The 22,024-nt window shown below is 45.6% G+C and overlaps 1 protein-coding gene across 1 annotated transcript in view; it reads right to left on the reverse strand.

Annotated features, from left to right (window-relative positions):
- SYN3 (synapsin III) overlaps positions 1-22,024 on the reverse strand; it is a 598,011-nt gene that overhangs the window by 76,127 nt on the left and 499,860 nt on the right. The window contains exon 7 of the mRNA XM_011958047.1: positions 17,697-17,759. Coding sequence (XP_011813437.1) covers positions 17,697-17,759 — 63 coding nt within the window. The remainder of the gene's footprint in view (positions 1-17,696; positions 17,760-22,024) is intronic.

The raw sequence follows: 22,024 nt of genomic DNA on the forward strand, positions 1-22,024 counted from the left end.
TCTCTCTCTCTCTCTCTGACAGGGTCTCACTCTGGGGCCTAGGCTGGAGTGCAGTGGCATAATCATGGCTCCCTGCAGCCTCAATCTACCAGATTCAGGTGATCCTCCCAACTCAACCTCACAGGTATCTGGGACAACAGGTGTGCACCAGCACACCTGGCATTTTTTTCTTTTTTTTTCTATTTTTAGTAAAGATGGGGTTTTGCCATGTAGCCCAGGTTGGTCTTGAACTCCTGGACTCAAGCTGTCCACCTGCTTCCGCCTCCCAAAGTGTTGGGATTACAGGCATGAGCCACTGATCCTAGTCAAGCCAATATTTTTCAAACTGTGAGTTTGAAATTGGTCATCAAATCAACTTAATAGATCACAACCAACATTTTAAAAAATAAAATACACTAGAACTGAAGATATCAGAATGCCTTGAACATAGTAAGGGCAAGTATTATTCTGTAAAACTTATCTTGGTCAATATACTGTATCTAGTAATCAAGTGGCAAGGCAAAATGCATTCCTCATTGGGGTTTGTTGTACGCATTTTTGGAAAAGCATTGTGTTAGGACAGAGACTGGCAAACGTTTTCTGTAAAGAGTCCAGTGGCAAATATTTTAGGTTTTGTAGGACATAAAAACTATTCAACTCTGATTTTGTAGTGTGAAAGTAGACATAGACATTATGTACACAAATAAGCAGGGCCATGTTATAATAAAACTTTATTAACAAAATCAGGTTGTGGGGCTAGATTTGGCCTGTGGGTAGTAGTTTGCCAAGCCCTGCACTAGACTGTTGTCTAGCCTGTGTCTATGTTTTATATGTGTAAATTCCCTTTATACAGGAGCTGTGTCTTTTTCATCTCTGAATCTTAACCATGAGTGTTTCATCCCAACATTTAACCCATTGATTAAACATAACAACAAATGTTCTATGAAATGTTTGCCAATATATTCAATGAACGTTGACTCCCTAACTCCAAACAGCTGGGCACCAAATTCATCTGTATTTGTTGAATGAATGTAAGAGCCCTGTCTTAGTCTGTTAGGGCTGCTATAACAAAATATCTTAGACTGGATAATTCATAAACAACAGAAATTTATTACTCACAGCTCTGCAGGCTGGGAAGTCCAAGATCTAGGTGCCAGCAGATCAGTGTCTGATAAGGGCTTTATAGATGGTGCCTTTTGCTGCACAGCAGAAGGGGCAGGGGAGCTCCCTCACACCTCCTTCATAAGGGCACTAATCCCATTCACATGGGCAGAGTCCTCATGACTTAATCACTTCCCAGAGGAACCACCTCTTAATAACTATCACACTGGATATTAAGTTCCAACATATGAAACTAATATGTTTAGGAAGACACCAACATTCAGACCATGGCAAACCATTAGTCTCAAATTCTCAAAAGCCCTTGCCCCTCCTCCAACCCTTCTGAAGACCAGAACTTAGAGCTCAAAGGTGTCCTTGCCCCAGCCACTTGGGTCAATTGCTGCCAGGGGCCGGAAGGGGTGGTGGGAAGGTGATGGGAACAACAGAGTTTGATGGACTGTTTGGGGAACTGTCTAATTATCCTGCTTATCAGTGCTGGTTCCTTTCCTTAGCTCTTTCCCTTAATAAATGAAAACTCCTTCTGTTGTTATTGAGCTCCCGGGTCACTGATTCTTTGGAGTCATGTAAACCACATGTTTATAGAGTTACAGCGTGAAATTGAATGGAGGGGAAGGGAGGCACCAAAGAAGTGTCAGCTCTGAAAGGCAACACTTTCTCTTCCCAGGCTTCTGCTCATTGTGTAGGGCAGAAGACAGGGCTTTCCGCTGTCCAGGGCCCTGGCCTAGGCGGGGAGGGGAGCTGAGGTCAGTGGGTATAGCTTGTGCGTCCACAGAGCTTACAGCCTGGTTGGGGAGGGAGATGGCCAGGCTCAGAGTTGAAGATGACCTAGATCATGCGTCGTCAAACTATGGCCTGAGGGCCAAAGCCAGCCTACCACCCATTTTTGTACAGCCCATGGGTTAAGAAGAGTTTAAAAAATTTTAAACACAACAGTCTCCCCTTATCCATGGTTTCATCTTGTGGTTTCAGTTACTTACAGTCAACCATGGCCCCAAAACAGGTGAGTACTATACAACAGGACATATTGAGAGGGAGAGACCACATTCACCTGACTTCTGTGATAGTAGATTGCTATAATTGTCCTATTTTATTATTATTTATTGTTATTTCTCGCTTACTGTGCCTAAATTTATAAATTAAACTATATCATAGACGTGTATGTATCGGAAAATCCAGTAAAAGTAGGGTTTGGTACTGTTCCTGGTTTCAGGCTTCCACCGGGAGTCTTGGAATGTATCCTTTGCCAATAAGAGGGAACTACTGTAGTTGGGGAAAAAAATCAAACAAAGAACAATATTAGACGAAGTGGGAAAATGATAGAAAATTCAAATTTCAGTGTCCATGAGTCGAGTTCCAGTGGAAGATAGCACCGCTCATTCATTTACATGTTGTCTGTGGTTGCTTTCCCACTACAAGGGCAGACCGAGTAGCTTCAACAGAGACCATGTGCCCTGCAAAGCCTCAAATAGGTACCGTCTGGCTCTGTGCAGAAAAGTTTGATGACCCTTACCTAGATCATGGTCTAGCAGCATTGATATCACCTGGGAGCTTGTTAGAAATTCAGAACCCCAGGCAGGCGGGACTGCAGATCGAGTGAATGAGAGCCTGCATTTTAACAAGATCCCCGGGTGATCTGTGTGCACAGTCAGCTGCTAGAGGAAGCAAATCAACACCTCTTAAGTATTTACAATTTTTTAAGAGTGCGTTATCTCAATTAGTCTTTAGGTTAATCCCTTTTCTACTAGGGATATTTATTGGGCCCATTTTATTTTTATTTTTTGAGACGGAATCTCGCTCTGCCACCCAGGCTGGAGTGCAGTGGCGCAATCTCGGCTCACTGCAACCTCTGCCTCCCAGGTTCAAGCAATTCTTGTGCTTCAGCCTTGTGAGTAGCAGAGACTACAGGTGCCCACCACCATGCCTGGCGGCTAATTTTTGTGTTTTTAGCAGAGACGGGTTTCGTCATGTTGGCCAGGCTGGTCTTGAACTCCTGATCTCAGGTGATTGGCCCTCCTTGGCATCCCAAAGTGCTGGGATTATAGGCATGAGCCATTGCTCCTGGCCAATTGGGGTTATTTTACAGGTGAGAAAAACAAAGATTGCAAGTCAAGTGCTCACTCAAGGTTCTATAATTAGGAATTGGCTGAGTAAGATTTAAACTCTTAGGTCCTTTGTACATCCTGTGGCCTTAACCATTAAGCTCAATGGTCCCCCGTACAGAGAGGGCAAGGCCAAACTCAGTGTCTTTTGTCTGAAGCTGGGGGCACTAAACTGGCACCCTAAGATACCCTAAGTGGGTGGCTGTTTTATCTGACATATACAGTGTTTCAAAAGATTTTTAAATTAGTTGCCAATATTGATTCTTTTTTTCTTTTTCTTTCCTTTTTTTTTTTTTTTTGAGACAGAGTCTCACTCTATGGCCCAGGCTGGAGTGCAGTGGCATGATCGCAGCTCACTGCAACCTCCACCTCCTGGGTCGAAGCGATTCTTCTGTCTCAGCCTCCCAAGTAGCTGGGACTACAGGCGTGCACCACCAAACCTGGATAATTTTTATATTTTTAGTGGAGATGGGTTTTCAACATGCTGGCCAGGCTGGTCTCGAACTCCTGACCTCGTGATCTGCCTGTCTCAGTCTCCCAAAGTGCTGGGATTACAGGTGTGAGCTACCACACCTGGACTGAGAATTGATTATTATAAAAGAATCTGGAAATCAGGCTTCCCTGGCTGGGGCTAAGTTGTGACTTCCCTTGCAGGATGGCCTCGAACTTCCAGCCTGGGCTTCTGACTCATGGTAATGCCTAGTTCCTTGGGCATCTGAGTTTGCATCCCCTGGTCAAAACCAGTGGTTATGCTGAACAGCCTGCAAATCACCTGGGCATTTTGTTAAAAATGCAGATTCAGATTTGGCAGGTCTGGAAACAGGTCTGCATTCTCCCCGCTCCTTTTTTTTTGTTTTGTTTTGTTTTGAGATCGGGTCTCATTCTGTTGCCCAGGCTGGAGTGCAGTGGTGTGATCACAGCTCACTACAGGCTCCCAGGCTCTAGTGATCCCCCTACCTCAGCCTCCCAAGTAGCTGGGACCACAGGCACATGCTACCACAACCAGCTAATTTTTATTTATTTATTTATTTATTTACTTATTTATTTATTTATTTATTTAATTTTTGTAGAGATGGGCTGGGGGTGGGGTGGGTCTCACCATGCTGCTTAGGTTGATCTTGAACTCCTGGACTCAAGTGATTCTCCCATCTCAGCCTCCTGAAAACTTCTGGGATTACAGGTGTGAGCCACTGTGCCAAGCCTACGTTCTGCATTTTTAAGGGGCTCCCAGGTGATACGGATGCTGCCAGTACCTCCATAGGGCACACTGAGTAGCAAAGGCTGTCAAGGAGCTCAGGACTGTCTGACTTCAGGGCCCATTGTCCAGATCATCTGAATCGGTGCCCTTGGCTGCTGATTGGAGTTATCTGTTGGAGCGGCCAGGGGCCTCTAGGTCCTTCTCTTCAGCTGTTAGCAGCCTCCTCCATCGACCTGCTGAGTTGTATAACTACCACTCTTTTCTAGGAGTGTCATGATGTGAACAAGACTGAGTAGCATTCACTGGCCCATCACAGTGCCTCCTTCATCTTCCAGCTTCACCCCGGGAGGATGGAGCTATTGGTACGGAGGTCTCTTGGGGCCGAAGACCAAGAGTCAAGCAAGAGATCAGGGTCGGCTACTAGTGTCCTATGGATCTGGAGGCTTAATAGAGGCAGATGTTTGTATTTTAGAAAGCTGCTTCCCCTACCCCAAACACATGGGCACAGACACACACCCCAAAATGTAACAAACCCATTGTCTGCATCATCTCTGGTCTTCCTGAAAAACCAGCCTGCCATGGCCACCTGTCAGCAGTGATGCCAGCTTCTCCCCAGTACAGCTGTTTCCAAGATTCCAGAGAAGTGGCTGGTTTCACTTCCAGGAAGCTTCCTGGAAGGCCGTCCTGTGCCCCAGACTTCAGTAGGGCAGGGGGCCTCCCCTGGTTTTAGGATCATGCTTCTCATGCTTACTGATGATAAGAACGGGCGGTGCCTGAGCATTTTGGCTAGAGAAGCCCTCAGTAGACACACAGGCTGTGTTCCAAAAGGCCTGGCGGAACTCTCTGGAGTCTTACCTCCCCTGGCATGGATGCCAGAACCAGTGGAAAGAACGTGTGCATGTGATATGCGGTCCTGTGCAAATCGTTTCTCCTCTTTGATCTCTGCTTATCTCATCTGTAAAACGAGTATTATTGAAACTGTCCTCACAGGGTTAACAAGAATTACATGCTGGGTCCCCTGCAGAAATATAGGTCTATTAAGCACTAATCAGGCCGCACTTTGGCCCACTTCCTTGTAACTGAGAGTCAAGTAGCCCTAGACACTGACCATCTGCATCCTCATTGTTCCTATAGGTAGGATTTCTAACCTTAGAATCATAGGTTTTTGTTTACGAATTGATTTATATCCTCATTGTTCCTATAGGTAGGATTTCTAACCTTAGAATCATAGGTTTTTGTTTACGAATTGATTTATATCCTCATTGTTCCTATAGCTACAATCAGTGACCATGGACTTATAAGGCTTTTTGTTTAAGAATTGCTTAAGATGTTCTTCAGATCCTGAATTCCAGCAGAACAGCTAATGCCAACCAGTTTGAAAACACCCACAGTGGAATCGAATCAGCATGAGAATGCGGTTTCTTCATTTCCCTGTCCCATGACTTTACTCTGCACTCTTTGACCAATCAATAATCCCGACACCTTGGCCCACTCCAAACCCCTTGAAATCTCTGGCTTCAAACTCCCAGGAGGGGTGGATTTGAGGTTTCCTCCTGTTTCCCTGTTTGGCTGCCCTATGATTACTAAACTCTTTCTTTGCTGCAATCCCTGTTGCCTTGGCTTATTGACTTGCTGTGCATCGGGCAAACCGACCGATTACGATTACATCATGATGCAACATCCACCTCAAAGGACTGCTGGGAGCCTCAAAAGTTTACAAATTTGTAAATTGTATGTGACTGTCTGATGCTGGGGAAAAGCAAGGAGCTTTTGGTGATTGGAGTACAGTAAATTACAATGTTCTCCACCCCACTGGTTGATGTGTGTCCCTCTGCTGTCTGAGGGTCTCCTAAGGAGACGAATTCTCTGGCCTTTGTTAGATGCAATGTCAGGATGGCTCAACACACATCACCAGGAAAACAGAAAAAAGAAAAAAGGAAATCTTAATGCTTTTCAATGTCTGTCAGTTAAAAAAAAAAGTGATATTCTTTGTTTTTCTTAAAAAGGTCCTGTGCATCAGTGTTCATAAGAACAGGCAATTTATTTCTTCCAAATGAGTCTGTTCCTGGGCCTGTGTCCCTCTTGACAAAATGGGGCTTATAGATGGTGCACACTGTCTTTAAAACACAGTGCCAGGGGGTGGTATTCTTTCTTTCTTCTTTTGTTTTTTAATCATTCTTTTGAAATGAATGTTCTGGGTCTTGGCCTCAGGCCTGATGTGAGATCAGTTGACCAAAACACAAGAGTAGTTCATATGCAAAAGGTCAGTGCTGGTCTCAAAGGTACTGACATGTTTCTCGGGTGGGGCCTTGTGAAATTCTTTATAAATAAACTCTCCAATTAAGTTGGCTCCTTGCCTTGTACTGGGAAGAGATGATTCCACCAGGGTGTTCTTGAGAGTCCCCGGCAGCAAGTAGAAAAGGGCTGCCAATCTCAGTCCAAATTCTGCTTCCACCACTTACTTGTGACCTTGGGCAGAACGACTCTTGGTACCTCTCTAAAACAGGGATCAGAAATACCTCTGGCATGCCTCTGAAGGTTAGAGGAGATGCACAAGGCACTCACTGTGGTGCACGGGCACTTGGGAATTGTTAATATCCTCCTTCTCTGTCCTTATTCATCCATGTAATCTGCTCTGAGTTATCCCAGAGAAGCTGAGACCCAGGGAAGTTAAGAAATTTGCTCAAGGTCACAATGCTGGCAAACGGTAGAGCCAAGCTCAGAACCCCAGCATCAGTTGGTTTTCACCAGCATCAGTCTAAGGCCAAAGCCCATACTCTCTTTTGCTTATCTCCCCATCTCCTATTTCTATGAGGCTTTAGACTTTCTAACGCACTTTTACTCACTAGCTGTCCCAAGTGATTGGGTGAAGAAAATCATGAAATAAGGGGAAATTGCATTTATAGGTTTAAGTGACTGGCACGGGTGGTTACTGCTGGTCCTAGGGAATGTGAGGCTGGCAGGATGACCCAGATTTCCCAAACCTAGGCCAGGGCTCTTTCCAGTGAACCAAGGATGGTGTGTGGATGCGGGAGGTGGCAGATGAAGATCTCGCGTAGAGATTTTAGCTTTAAACCCTTGTAAAAAAATGACTTCATGACCCAGATGATCCTGCCTTCAACTGGTGAACATCAGATTACACAGAAGCATAGGATAACTGTTTCAGTTAGCTCTGCTTATGCCTAGAATCATGGCATTTTAGCTTTCAAAGGCAGGAAACAAATTTAAGGACTCTTTACAAGATGGGCATGTGTGTCTTCTATATATATATATACACACACACGCACACGCATGCAAATATACACATGCAGTTGATTCTCATTTTTTTTTTTTTTTTGAGACAGAGTCTTGCTCTGTCGCCCAGGCGGGAGTGCAGTGGCCGGATCTCAGCTCACTGCAAGCTCCGCCTCCCGGGTTCATGCCATTCTTCTCCTGCCTCAGCCTCCCGAGTAGCTGGGACTACAGGCGCCCGCCACCTCGCCCAGCTAGTTTTTTGTATTTTTTTAGTAGAGACGGGGTTTCACCGTGTTAGCCAGGATGGTCTCGATCTCCTGACCTCGTGATCCGCCCATCTCGGCCTCCCAAAGTGCCGGGATTACAGGCTTGAGCCACCGCGCCCGGCCGATTCTCATTATTAATGGTAGTTATGCCTTATAAAGTTGTGGTGAACACCCCATTGCTCCTAGGAGAAATACAGAGTTAGGTTCCTTTAAGCCTCTGGTCACAATATTTTCATCCAGTGATGAATATATAAACTTGCGTTATACGTGTTTCTGCTAAAAGACATCTTAATATATATTGTTGATTCATTGACATTAAACTCAATGCCAATGGTACTATAACTCATGCCTGAATGAAACTTATCTAACACATGTATTTTTGTCCATAAAAATATCACTTAGGAAGACCAGACATCACTTCAGCACTATACTTCGAGGGCATTTAAAATGAAAAACAGTGAAATCATCAACAAGAAGCACAAAAATGCATAAATGTGGCATCAAATAGACCGTAAGGACACCTGCTTACGGTTTGAGAGCTGAAACCAGGAGACAGAGTGTTATTTGACTCAAATTTTTCACCACTCTGAGCAGGTCTGTGAATAGCCACAAAACTGCTATGAGATTTCATTTTGGGGCTACAAAGGAATTTTCACAAGTGGATGAACTGGCAAACATGGAGTCTGTGAATGATGAGGACGGACTGTGTGTATTGCGCTTGTGGAAAGAACAACTTCATTGCAGAGGCTGTGTAAAGGGAGCACAGTGCCTAAAGTCTTCATTAAGGTGTAGGGGACTGATGTATTCCCTCCCAAGGGCCCACTGTGCTCATGAGAAGCAGAGACTAGTTCAAACGCAGTGACTCATGCCTGTAATCCCAGCACTTTGGGAAGCCGAGGCAGGTGGATCACGAGGTCAGGAGATCAAGACCATTCTGGCCAACATGGTGAAACCCCATCTCTACTAAAAATATAAAAATTAGCTGGGCAGGGTGGCCTGCGTCTGTAGTCCCAGCTACTCAGGAGGCTGAGGCAGGAGTATTGCTTGAACCCAGGAGGCAGAGGTTGCAGTGAGCCGAGATCGCACCACTGCACTCCAGCCTAGGTGACAGAGCAAAATTCTGTCTCAAAAAAAAAAAAAAAAGAAAGAAAAAAAAAGAGAGAAGTAGAGAATAAAGGAGGCCGGTGGCCATCAAAAGGGAGTGGCGGGTGGGTGAAAGAGGACATAGGGAGGGAGGTGGGATTGAGAGGGAGGGCAGTGGGTGTTGGGGTGGGGGGGTCCCTCGTGGCTTGGCTGGGCCCCAGAACTCCCCTCCCCCGAACACCTCGTGGGTGGGTGCCTCTCCTCTGCTCACTTTTGGCTGGACTTCTGCTGATGTGTGAAACACAGAAAGACTCTCCTCTCTGGCAGTCTCCCAGTTGCAGGGAACCTTTTGATTTCTTAACTGTTCGCCTGGGATCCATTCCTCTATTTGCTCATTTTCTAATACTCCCTCTTCATCACCGTGTTATTGGGCCACCAACTCCCACTCCAAAGGCCAACCATGCCCGGAAAGCTCATTAAGTGAGTCAGCCTAAGAGAAGGGATCCGAGTCCAGGTCACTTGGAGCTGATGACAGCAGCAAACCTGGCCAAGTCAGGGTGTGTAAGATGCCAGTGCTGCTGGAAACATCGCATGGAGGAGCGGCCCCCTCATCACCCGGAACAGTCAGGGGTGTCTGCAGAGGTTTCCCAACCTGTCACTCATTATTCTAGGGTCTTCTTTGAAGGACAACAAACCCTGTGCCTGCATGGCGGAGTGTTAGAATACCTGGCACCATGTCACTCCCCTGAGCTCAGCCAGACTGCCTGAGGGTTGTGCCCCACTCTTCCATTTACTGCTTGTGCCTCAGTTTCCTGATCTGTAAAACAGAAGTTCTAATAATATCCACCTCATAAGGTTGTTATGATGGAAACACTGAGGTAGGAGGCAGGTCTTTACTCCAGACCAGATTGATGACTGGCTGAACCAGGGAAGAGGCAAAAGCACCTCTCCATAAGACATGCCCACCAGTGCCATGCCAGTTTACCCTTGCCAGTAACTTGGAAGTTACTGCCTCTTTCCATGGAATTGACAGATCCACCCCTTTTCTAGAACTTTCTGAATAACCTGCCTCTTAATTTGCATGTAATTAAAAATGAGTATAAATATGACTGAAACACTGCCCCTGAGCTCCTTTTCTCAACACACTGCCTGCGGGGTAGCCCTGCTCTGCAGGAGCAGTCACGGAGCTGTAACACTGCTGACTCAATAAAGCTGTTTTCTTCTACCACTGGCTTGCTCTCTTGCTCTTGAATTCTTTCATGAACAAAGCCAAGAACCTTGCCAGGCTAAGTCCCAGTTGTGGGGCTGCCTGCTCTGCATCAACATGATATTGTGCAATTCCTTCCAATGGACTGCTCATAACATTGGTTAAAACCACAGAATCTCACCATTGGAGGATAATGTAAGGGTCACCTCCATGGTGTCTTAATTGGGCTGGTCATAGGTGACTAATGAGAAGCTGAAGGAAGTTATGGACCCTTTTCCCCCAAAATGTTCATGTCACATCCACACATAAACACACATACAAGTTTGTCTCTACTTCAGGGGGTGCAAACATCTCAGGCTAAGAACCTCACATAATACCTAATCTCTTGAAACTCTCAACAAATTTCCTATCTCTCTCATCTTTGCTCCAGCAGTCCAGTGATGAGAACCTCTTACCTAAAGGGGCAGGCCAGTAAGATTTGCCTCTGATTGTTAGAAAGCTGCTCTTTCCACAGGACTGATATCACTGATTGGGTCCCAACTCTGCCCACTAGATGTTATGTAGAATCGGTCTAATCTATCTTCCCGTGACAATTCTCCACGTTTCTGAAGATGTTGGTCACACTGTCTCTAGTTCTTCTGGGGCCTCATCCATTCACTACTTGGTTCATTCTTCCATACATTAATTTGTCACTATCCTTCTCAAATACCCAAAATTGGTGCAACCCAGAACAACACAATCTTCTGGCTGTGGACTGGCCAGCAAGGTGCAGGGCTCTCATTTTCATTTTGGGTATCATCTTTCCATTCATATATCCTAAGAGTGAATTACATTTTTTAAATCTTATTTTGAAATATAGCACAACTATGAAGAAGGGCAAAAACAAAAAACAACAATTCAATGAACTATCACAAAGCAAATACCCACAAAACCACTCTCTAAATCAAGAACTAGAACTTTGCCCACTTCTGCCTCATCTCTATGACTATCCCCTCCCTCCTCTCCAAAGATAACTTCTATTCTGACTTTTATGGTGATAATCTCTTGCTTTTCTTAGAAGTTTTATCACCTAAATATGTATATGAATTAATGCTATAGTTATGTTTTCCTGGTTTTTAATTTTGTATAAATGGAACTATAGAAATAGGCAATCTTTTGTTTCTGACTTATTTCACTAAATGGTGTGTTTGTGAGATTCATTCAAGTTGCTATATGTAGTTGTAGTTCATTAATTTTTATTGCTGAAAATATTCCATTTATATGAATGTACTAAAATTGATTTATTTATTCTGTTAAATGGACACATGAATTTTCAGCAATTATAAACAAAGCTAGTATAATCATGTGCATCGGTCACACATGCATGTATTTAGGTTGGCTATACCTGATATAGCTCCTGTGTAATCAGCTTAGTAGGCAATATGAAGCTATATTCCAAAGTGATTGTACAAATTTATGCTTTTGCAAAAAACTTATACTTTCTGCGTGTGTGTTCCAATTGTTCCGTGTTCTCACCAACACTTAACATTATTAATCTTTTTAATTTTGGCTATTCTTGTGGCTACAAAGTGGCAACTCATTGTGGTTTTAATTTGCATTTCCCTGATGACCAATAAAGTTGAGCCTATTTTCATCTATTTATTTGGCATTTGTTGATTAGAGCTTTTGGCAACCCAGTCCTCATCTGAGTCATACTAAACTTGTAGCCAAATGAAGTAAAGTCTCTGACATATGATGCTATTTAGTCATATCTCCCCTACTGACTTAGGTTGGATTTTGGGTCCCCAGAGCAGATCTGAACATTCTTAATAATGACAGGTCATATTTCTGGTGTGCCCACTTGTTCCAGGCACTGAGCTACGTGCTTGACGTACATAATGTCTCTTAATCTCACAACCAGCTTATGAAGCTCATACTATTACTACGTTCATTTTACGTAAGAAGAAACTAAAGTGGGTGAGGCAACTTATCTAAGGTCTCACAACTATTAGGTAGTGTGACCTAGATTCAGATAAACACCCTTAGCCGCTATAATAACAATCTGTTTCCAAAGATGGATACATATGGCTGCATTTAAAAAAAACTTTAAAAATTGCTAAAAACTGAATAATAAGGCGAACAGGTCATTGTCAAAAGGAGAAAACAGTTCCAAAGTATGACAAAGCATTAATGTTCTTCAAATTCTAGATGTTCTTACAAATTAATAAAAGGACAACCATCTCAATAGAAAGGCCAAAGGTTTCTGGGGTCAGATAAATCTGGGAATTTCTGCTTACTTTTCCATATTCTTGTACCCCCACAATGTATATGACAAAATTTATGACTCTAAGAAGTTCTGCACTAAAAGCTTACTTTAACGCAGAGTTTTCCAAACTTATATGACAAAAATATATTTTGGCATCCTGAGTAATTACAATTCTTCAGAACATGCTTTGAAACATGTTGAACTCTGTTGTCACCACGGCTTCCTCTGGTTTCTAGTCTGGTAAAATCTCCAGAAAAGGAAATGAAGTTAGTTTTGTCCGATGTTTCTCAATCTTGATACTCCAGTAGTCCCTTCTTATCTGTGGTTTCGGTTACCCACGGTCAACTGCGGTCCAAATACATTAAATGGAACATTCCAGAAATAAACAATTCCGACGTTTTAAAGTGCGCACCATCCTGAGTAGCGTGATGAAATCTTGTACCACCCAGCTCCATTCTGCCTGGGACGTGAATCATCGCTGTGTCCAGCACGTCCGTGCTGTATCCGCCACCCACCCGTTAGCCACATAGGAGCCATCTCAGTTACCAGATCTGTTGTCACGGAATGTTCAAGTAACTGTTATTTTACTTCATAGTGGCCCCAAAGTTCAAGGGCACTGTGCCTAACTTATAAATTAAACGTTATCATAGGCATGTAGAGGAATAAGCAGGATGATTCAGAACTATCTGTGGTTTCAGGAATCCACTGGGGGTCTTGGAATGTATCGCCAGCAGATAAGTGGGATCGACTGTATTGACATTTTGAGGCAGTACCATTCTTTGTCATGGGAAGCTGTCTTATGTACTGTGAATGTTTACAGCACCCCTGGCTTCTACCTGGTAGGTATCAGTACTACATCCTCACCATTCCCAAGTTATGACAAATAAAATTTCCTCCAGACACGTCCAAATGTCTCCCACCCGGGGGCAGATCATTTTCCTCTCAACCACTTGTCTAACCTGACTGACTTCTAAGGAACTTATGGTAGCCCCATGAATATGGACCACTGTTTAAGCACTCCCAAAATGGCATAAGAGTTTCACTATATTTTGATTTCTGTTTCTCATGATGTCCACTATTTTTTTTTGTTGTTTTAATACAAGGGGGTAATTGTTCCATCTCTTGTCTTCTAGTCTTTTTTGTTTGTTAGGATTTCTTAAATCTCCATGCACACCCAACCACATGCAGTTTCCCTGATACCAGGTTTCCTCTTCCTAGTTGAGTTTTCTCCTTTCCTGGGCATGCTCTTAATCACCAGCACCAATGAAGGCCATGCACTTGTCTTTCTAAATCAAGCCTCAATTCTCCTAGGATGCCTTTTCCATCTAGGTGGAGTTAAGTTCTTTCCTCTAAGCCTCATACCCTCTGCACAGCCTTCTACCAGGCCCCCAACAACACATTATGCATATTTATGCGACTGTCTCTCCAATTCCTTGAGGACAGGGACTGGGTCCTATTGATTTTCTGATTCTCAGCATAGAGTAGGCACCATAAGTATAAAAGAACAAGGGAGTGAAGTATAGTTTGAGATAGGCCAGCAATTCCATCCATGGGGGCCTGGGTAGATTTCAAGCAACACTGAGCTCATTGACAGCCTCCTTACCGGCTTTCTTCTAGCAATGTTCTCTTTGCTTGTCTCCAGGAGGACAATCTTCACTCTCAAGAGATAGTAAATGTACCACAGGAGGTACCAGCTTTGTTTTTCTCTCTCTCTCAGCTATGAACATAACATCATTTGCTTCGTCAACTTGGTCTAGACTGCTCCTGCAAGTTTTCTCATTCCAAACATAAGGAGAAAAGTCCTTTTCCCTTGATCTCAGCATTTTTGCAAACCTCAGTTTATTCTGGTCTGTGTCATTTTTTTTTTTAATCCTTGGAGTGCCCCCTCCTTTCCATGTTTTGGGAGGCCCTTCTGGACCTGAGTTTCTCATCTCTTTAAGTATTTCCTTCTTTTTATGTCATTTGGGGATTATTTTAAGCTTTAGGCACAGAGTTTAATTCTTGGGAATGCTTTGACTTTACCAGAGCTGTCCAAAATGGTGGCAGTGGGTGGAGAGAAAGATACAGGTCAGAGAAACATTAACGAGGGGCAACTGACAAGACTTGGAGACTATTTGGACATGGAGGAGGGGGAGATGACTCTCAGATTTCTGTTTTGAGGCAACCAAATGACTGGTGGTCCCTGCTGCAGAGATGGAGGTCACAGGAGGAAGCAGAGGAGGAGGAGGAGGAGAAGGAGGGAGGTGAGGGTGTCTGGGAAGATGCTGAGCCTGGTCTGGGATGTTTAGAGTCTGAGGTTTCCATGGGAGACAAAATAGAGACGTAGGGGAGATAACTGGATATAAGAGCTTCGTGCTCTGGGAAGGAAAAAGGCAACTCGGGAGTCTGCTGGCATGCAGATGGCAGCTGAAGCTGAGATAGTTGACAAGAGCACTCAGGGATGGTGTGCAGATGGAATAGCCATGGTTAGGGATGATGCAAGAAGAAAAGTTCTTGAAGGAGATGAAGAAGGAGTGGCCAGAGACAGAAAGGAGGAAAGCCAGAAAAGGAGCAAGCACCAGAGGCCACTATAAAGAGAGTTTGGGACAGAGGGATGGCCAGGCACATTAAATGATAGAGAGAGGGAGATTCCAATAAGGACAGAAAAGTGCCCACTGAATTAGCAACAGAGGATCACTGGAGACCACTGAGAGGACAGCTTTAGTGGAGTGAAGGGGGCTGGAGCCATATGCAGGGGTGGAAGAGGGAGTGAGAGGTGAGGAAATTGGGAGGCAGACATAGAATGATGGCTAAAGAGGGGTTCATTCATTCATCCACCCAAGCAAGAAGTAGGACAAGGGGGCTCCTGTGTACCGGGTGCCACTCAGGGCCCTGGGATGCAGCAGTGGAAAAACAGGCAGAACTTCCTGCCCTCAAGTTGTGTACTTTCTAGAGAGATATATTCTGAAGCGAGGACTCTTTTTAAAAGGTAGTTATTAGAATTATTGTTTGACTGATGAGGGAAACAGGAGAAGTTAGATGGTAACTCGCTCAAGTTTATGCAGGTGTCCAAGCTGTGGGCCATGCCCTGACCTGCCGGATCCATTCCAGTTTTTTTTTTTTGAGATTCAGTTTCACTCTTGTTGCCCAGGCTGGAGTGCAATGAATGGCATGATTCAGCTCACTGCAACCTCCACCTCCCGGGTTCGAGAGATTCTCCTGCTGCAGCTTTCCAAGTAGCTGGGATTACAGGCATGTGCCACCATGCCCGGCTAATTTTTGTATTTTTAGCAGAGACAACATTTTTCCATGTTGGTCAGGCTGGTCTCTAACTCCCGACATCAGGTGATCCGCCCTCTTTGGCCTCCCGAAGTTCTGGGATTACAGGCGTGAGCCACCATGCCCGGCTGACCCATTCCTTTTTAGACTGCCTGAAGGGAGTGGAGTTTAGGCATACAGAAGGCACAGCAGGGTGGGGATGACTATAGGTGTGAGGTGAAGAATTATTCATGTGTGGGTGGGCCTACTCAAAGCAAGGTGTCTACTTGGTCCCACATTGTTTAGCTCCAGCTGTACTTTATCTAGAATCCACTGTGTTAGGCATTGTGTCTGGGCTCAAGTCCCCTCCAATGTGAGCGGCAGGTACTGAGATCCACATGTTCCCACTTGCTTTGGAGCCAGAGGCTTGAGAGGCAAACTGTAGGAGACCCAATGCCCCCTTTCCTGTGGGACTCGGATGCATATGGTTTGACTGGGGCTAAACCGTCTCCACATCCCATTGTTGAGGCCAAGCACGTTGATCCAAACAAGGTTCCATGGGATTAGATACAGAGGTGCTGGACAAAAAGAGGGTCTTTATCCCTTAGAGATGGTGAGCTTAGGGACCAGGTTGGGTGGCTCACAGCCATTTAGACCATCTGAAGAAAATGCCAAGTAGAGATGAACAGAGCCAAGAGATAAAGAGGGAGATCAGGCTCTATTTCATTTGAACTCCTGGATCCAGCTCTGCTCGAATCTACCAAGAACTATCTCAGACATCCTAATATCTTGAACATTTTGGCACTTGCAACTGAAACAGTCTGACCAATACAGTTTTTCAGGATGTTATGTGTGACTGTGTGAAATATAGTATATTATTGACTTTTGCAGTTAACTGACTCTGGTGGCTTCTTCCATGGAGCCAGATGTGTTTGTCATTTTCTAGGTGTCAGTCCTACAGTGATTGATGTGGTTTGGATTTGGGTCCCCACGCAAATCTCACGTCAAATTATAATCCCCATTGTTGGAAGAGGGGCCTGTTGGGATCATGGGGGCGGATTTTCCCCTTGCTGTTCTTGTAACAGTGAGTTCTCATGAGATCTGGTTGTTCAAAAGTGTGTAGCACTTTTAAACAGTGTGTAACTGGGTGTAGTAGCTCAGGCCTGTAATCCCAACACTTTGGGAGGCCATGACGGGTGGATCACTTGAGGTCAGGAGTTTGAGACCAACCTGGCCAACATGATGAAACCCAGTCTCTACTAAAAATACAAACATTAGCCGGGTGTGGTGGCACGCACCTGTAGCCCCAGCTACTCGGGAGGCTGAGGCATGAGAATCACTTTAACCTGGGAGGTGGAGGTGGCAGTGAGGCGAGATCAAGCTACTGCACTCCAGCCTAGGTGACAGAGTGAGGCTCTGTCTCAAAAACAAAATAAAATGTGTAGCACCTCCCCCTTCTCTCTCTTTCTCCTGCTCCAGCCGTGTAAGACAGGCCTGCTTCCCTTTTGCCTTCTGCCACAATTGTAAGTTTCCCTAGGCCTCCCCAGCCATGCTTCCTGTATAGCCTGTGGAACCATGGGCCAATTAAACCTCTTTTCTTTAAAATTACCCAGTTTCAGGTATTTCTTTATAGCAGTGTGAGAACGGACTAATACAGTAGTAAAGAGGTAAGACATGGGCTTACAACAAGGCTGTGGAGATGATGGCAACAACCCCCCACAAAAGAATTACAGTCAATAAAATGCTCTACATCCCTTTCTCTTCAGTCGCAATCACAGAGAATGATTAGTTAGCAATTCCAGGTAGGGTTTGGCAAGGATGGACCGAACTGGAGAGACGTTCTGTGCACCAGGAGCTCCGAGGAAGGTGGGCTGGGAGGGGAGGGAGATGTACCGTGGATTCTTTTTAATACTCTGTTCTGGGTGCCTGTGCTAAGGGGTTGACGGGGGACAGAAGGAGAGAGGAACAGGTAGTCTGGGGAATCTCTAGCTGTGTCCACTGTGAGTAGAAGGGCTGTTTCTCATACCTTTCCCATTCCAGCGTGGGCATGTCCCAGCTTGACCACCACGGGGAAGTGTGGGGCTGTGACCTGAAAGAGACAAGAAGAAGTCACTCTCAGCATCTCAGAGCATTGCCACCAAGGCTCTGGGCGCTGTTTGTTCCATAGAAATATCCATTCATCTGATATGGCCGGGAATCCGCACAAGAATGCTTTGACAGATGGTCACCCGGCCACGGCCCAGACACTCTCAGTGTCAGTGCTTTTGGCTTCCAAAGGAAGCTCTGAGCTCTTAAAACCAGCTTGTCTGGGGCACCCACCAAGCTGCAGACAATGGTGTAGGACAAACCGACTGGTTTCCAATCTTGGCTTTACCGCTGTGCAACTTCAGGCAAGTCACTGCACTGACCCGTGCCTCTGTTTCCTCATTTGTTAAATGAAGAGCATAATAATAGTATCCCATGGGGTTGCTGGGAAGATTGAGTTATTACATGTGTGGCACTCAGTGAATGGCAGCTTAATGATTCCTAGCATAGTCCTGTCTTACATTATTTTATTTATTTATTTTTTTTTGAGATGAAGCGTTGCTCTTGTTGCCCGGGCTGGAGTGCAATGGCGCGATCTCGGCTCACTGCAACCTCCGCCTCCAGGGTTCAAGCGATTCTCCTGCCTCAGCCTCCCAAGTAACTTGGATTACAGGTACCTGCCACCATGCCCGGCTAATTTTTGTATTTTTAGTAGAGATGGGGTTTCACCATGTTGGCCAGGCTGGTCTCGAAGTCCTGACCTCAAGCGTTTCGCCCACCTTGGCCTCCCAAAGTGCTGGGATTACAGGCGTGAGTCACTGCGCCAGGCCCATTATTCTTTCAAATAACACTTCAACCACCTGAAAACTTTCACTACTTCCCCTAAGCCTCCCTAGGCCACCATACGAGGCTGCTTAATAATAGTGGCCATGCCTGCCTCTGGCACAAGCATTTATTGACTGCACCATGTAGGCTCCGTGCTGAGCAACTGCTCTGTGTCACATCCCTTAGGGAGCCACACTTGAGGACAGCATCCTTGCCTGGTGGGTTCCCTGCTGCACCCCCAGCTCCTAGAACACGGCCTGATCCAAGGAAGGTGCTCAATACTGAATCTGTCCTTCAATCAGGCCTCTTAGCAAGACGTAGGAGGCGTGCACGCTTCTCCCTCCGACACAAGTGAGACAGTTGGGCTGGGAGGATTGTGTACTTCCCACAGCCACCATCACTTAACCAGGGAGCCAGGAAGTCAGGACTCAGGTCTGAGCTTTGCTTTCCCCCTTTCATGTTGTTCGTACATTTTTTGAGAGTGTTTTCTCAGTTTCTAGAAGCACATTTTGCATTGCTTGAGGCCAAAGGTTATCCCTCCCAGTTATGTACTAATAACATCACTTCCTTCCAAGTGGACCATTCCTAGCCGGGGCCATCCTGACCCCCTCTCCTTGGCTGTCCGTGGACAGCACTGTCTGTCCTCTTACACTGTGGGCACCGAAGGAACCCAGCCTTGTCCTCTTGATGTCTCCTGCCTGGTCTGTCCTGTAGTAGCTGCTGAGCCTCTGCAGAAGGCCACCGTGCATCACGAAGCCATTCTGTAGCTAGCCTTCATCTCATTTTACCCCCACACTGGCCTCAAGAGGCAACCACGGAAAGTATTTTAATCACCATTTTACAGATAAGAAAATCGAGACTCAAGTCAGTTGCTGGGAAGGGGTGGAGCTGGGACTTGAACTTGGGTCTGTCAGACTCCCAGCTTGGTGTGAACAGTTCCCTTTTAAAGTCTAGCACTAGAGTGGCCTGAAGTAGACTTTAAATAATTTTTTTTTTTTTTTTTGAGACAGAGTCTCACTCTGTCACCCAGGCTGAAGTGCAGTGGCATGATCTTGGCCCACTGCAATCTCTGCCTCCTGGGTTCAAGCAATTCTCCTGCCTCAGCCTCCTGATTAGTAGGAATTACAGGCATGTGCCACCATGCCTGGCTAATTTTTGTATTTTTAGTAGAGACGGGGTTTCGCTATGTTGGTCAGACTGATCTTGAACTCCTGACCTCAGGTGATCCGCCTGCCTCAGCCTCCCAAAGGGCTGGGATTCCAGCCCCGGAAGCCACTGCACCTGGCCATAATTTTTTTTTTCTTGATTTCAGGCTAAAACTTACCATACCCTGGTGTCTATGGTGAATACATACATGTTAAAAAAAAACAGCAACATTTGATGTTGACTCCAAAAGCAGTAAGTACTCACTATAAAAACTTTGGAATATAGTCCCAGCTACTCGGGAGGCTGAGGCAGGAGAATGGCACGAACCCGGGAGGCGGAGCTTGCAGTGAGCCGAGATTGCGCCACTGCACTCCAGCCTGGGGGAGAGAGCGAGACTCTGTCTCAAAAAAACAAAACAAAACAAAACAAAAAACTTTGGAAAATAAGATAAGATTAATTGAAAGAACCTCATCAATTACCTTATTGATTGATATAGATATCAATTACCTTAAGTATAAAGAAGTCAATAAAAACCATCCTCAGACTTCTAACAGTTTTGGTTTATTATCTGCTGCTCTTTAAAAAAAAATCTATATTTAAGTTTCCCTTGATTTGTTATATTTTTACAAAATTGGGAGTATAGTGGATATCCAATCTTGTTTCCTGCTCTTTCCACTTAATATTATGTGATGAGAATACTCCTGGTGGTTATTACTTGTTAACTTAATAATAATTATGAAATATTTCACATATGGAAAAAGCCTTAAATAGCAATACTATGGACATCAGCTTGCTTAAGAAATAAAACATTGGCCAGGCGCGGTGGCTCAAGCCTGTAATCCCAGCACTTTGGGAGGCCGAGACGGGCGGATCACGAGGTCAGGAGATCGAGACCATCCTGGCTAACACGGTGAAACCCCGTCTCTACTAAAAAAAATACAAAAAAAACTAGCCGGGCTACGTGGCGGCCGCCTGTAGTCCCAGCAACTCGGGAGGCTGAGGCAGGAGAATGGCGTAAAAACCCGGGAGGCGGAACTTGCAGTGAGCTGACATCCGGCCACTGCACTCCAGCCTGGGCGACAGAGCAAGACTCTGTCTCAAAAAAAAAAAAAAAAAAAAAAAAAAGAAATAAAACATTGCCTAGACAGTTGAAGCCCCTGATTTACTTCTTTATTTTGAGACGGAGTCTCGCTTCGTCGCCCAGACTGGAGTGCAGTGGCGTGATCTCGGCTCACTGCAAGCTCCGCCTCCTGGGTGTTTGGACAAACGGAGGCAAGATGGCTCAGTTCCGGGTTCTTCACTGTCAACTTTCCCACGCCCAGGAAAGACACGGGTCGACTGCGCAGGCGCAACCCGACCTCCGCCGGAGAAAATCCGGAGCCCGCCTAGCCACGCCTACCACCCCGCCCCGACCCGCCTATGTCCCGCCCACTGCCCTCCCACTCCCGGGCCCAGGACATAAAAGCCGCTCCCGGCGGGCGCGCGGAGCGAACTTCCTCGGCCGCTCCTCGTCCGCGGGACCCAGGACCTCGCCTGAGGACGTCGGAGCGAACTTCCTCGGCCCCTCCTCCTACACGGGACCTAGGAACCTCGCCCGAGAACGCCGGAGCGAACTTCCTCGGCCCCTTCTCGTCCGCAGAACCCAGGAACCTCCTCCGAGAACGCCGGAGCGACTTCGTCGGCCTCCACCGCCGGAAACCGGTGAACCTCGCCCCTCCCTCACATTGGCTTGTGAATAAAGTTTTTTTGCCTTGCCTACTTACCTTTTCTCTGGCATTTGCTCTGGGGGTCGGGTTAAAGCAAATCACTGGGTTCACGCCATTCTCCTGCCTCAGCCTCCTGAGTAGCTGGGACTACAGGTGCCTGCCACCACACCTAGCTAATTTTTTGTATTTTTAGTAGAGACAGGATTTCACCCTGTTAGCCAGGATGGTCTCAATCTCCTGACCTCGTGATCCACCTGCCTCGGCCTCCCAAAGTGCTGGGATTACAGGCGTGAGCCACTGCACCTGGCCACCCTGATATACTTCTTTCTGATCACACTCTCATACCTCCCATCCCAGAGGTAACCATTATATAAATTCCATGTTTATTATTTTCTTGCATTTATTTGTAATTCTACTAGTACATATGATTCCCAAGCAATATATATTAGACAATTTTAAACTTTCTATAAGGTTGGGTGCAGTGGTGCATGCCTGTAATGCAAGCATTTTGGGAGGCTGAGGTGAGAGGATTACTTGAGACAAAGAGTTCAAGACCAGTCTGGGCAACATAGTGAGACTCCCATCTCTACAAAAAATAAAAAACAATTAGCCAAGCATGATGGTACACACTTGTAGTCCCAGGTACTAGGGA

Source organism: Colobus angolensis, unplaced genomic scaffold (genome assembly GCF_000951035.1).
Source record: "Colobus angolensis palliatus isolate OR3802 unplaced genomic scaffold, Cang.pa_1.0 Scaffold457, whole genome shotgun sequence".
Lineage (NCBI taxonomy): Eukaryota > Metazoa > Chordata > Mammalia > Primates > Cercopithecidae > Colobus > Colobus angolensis.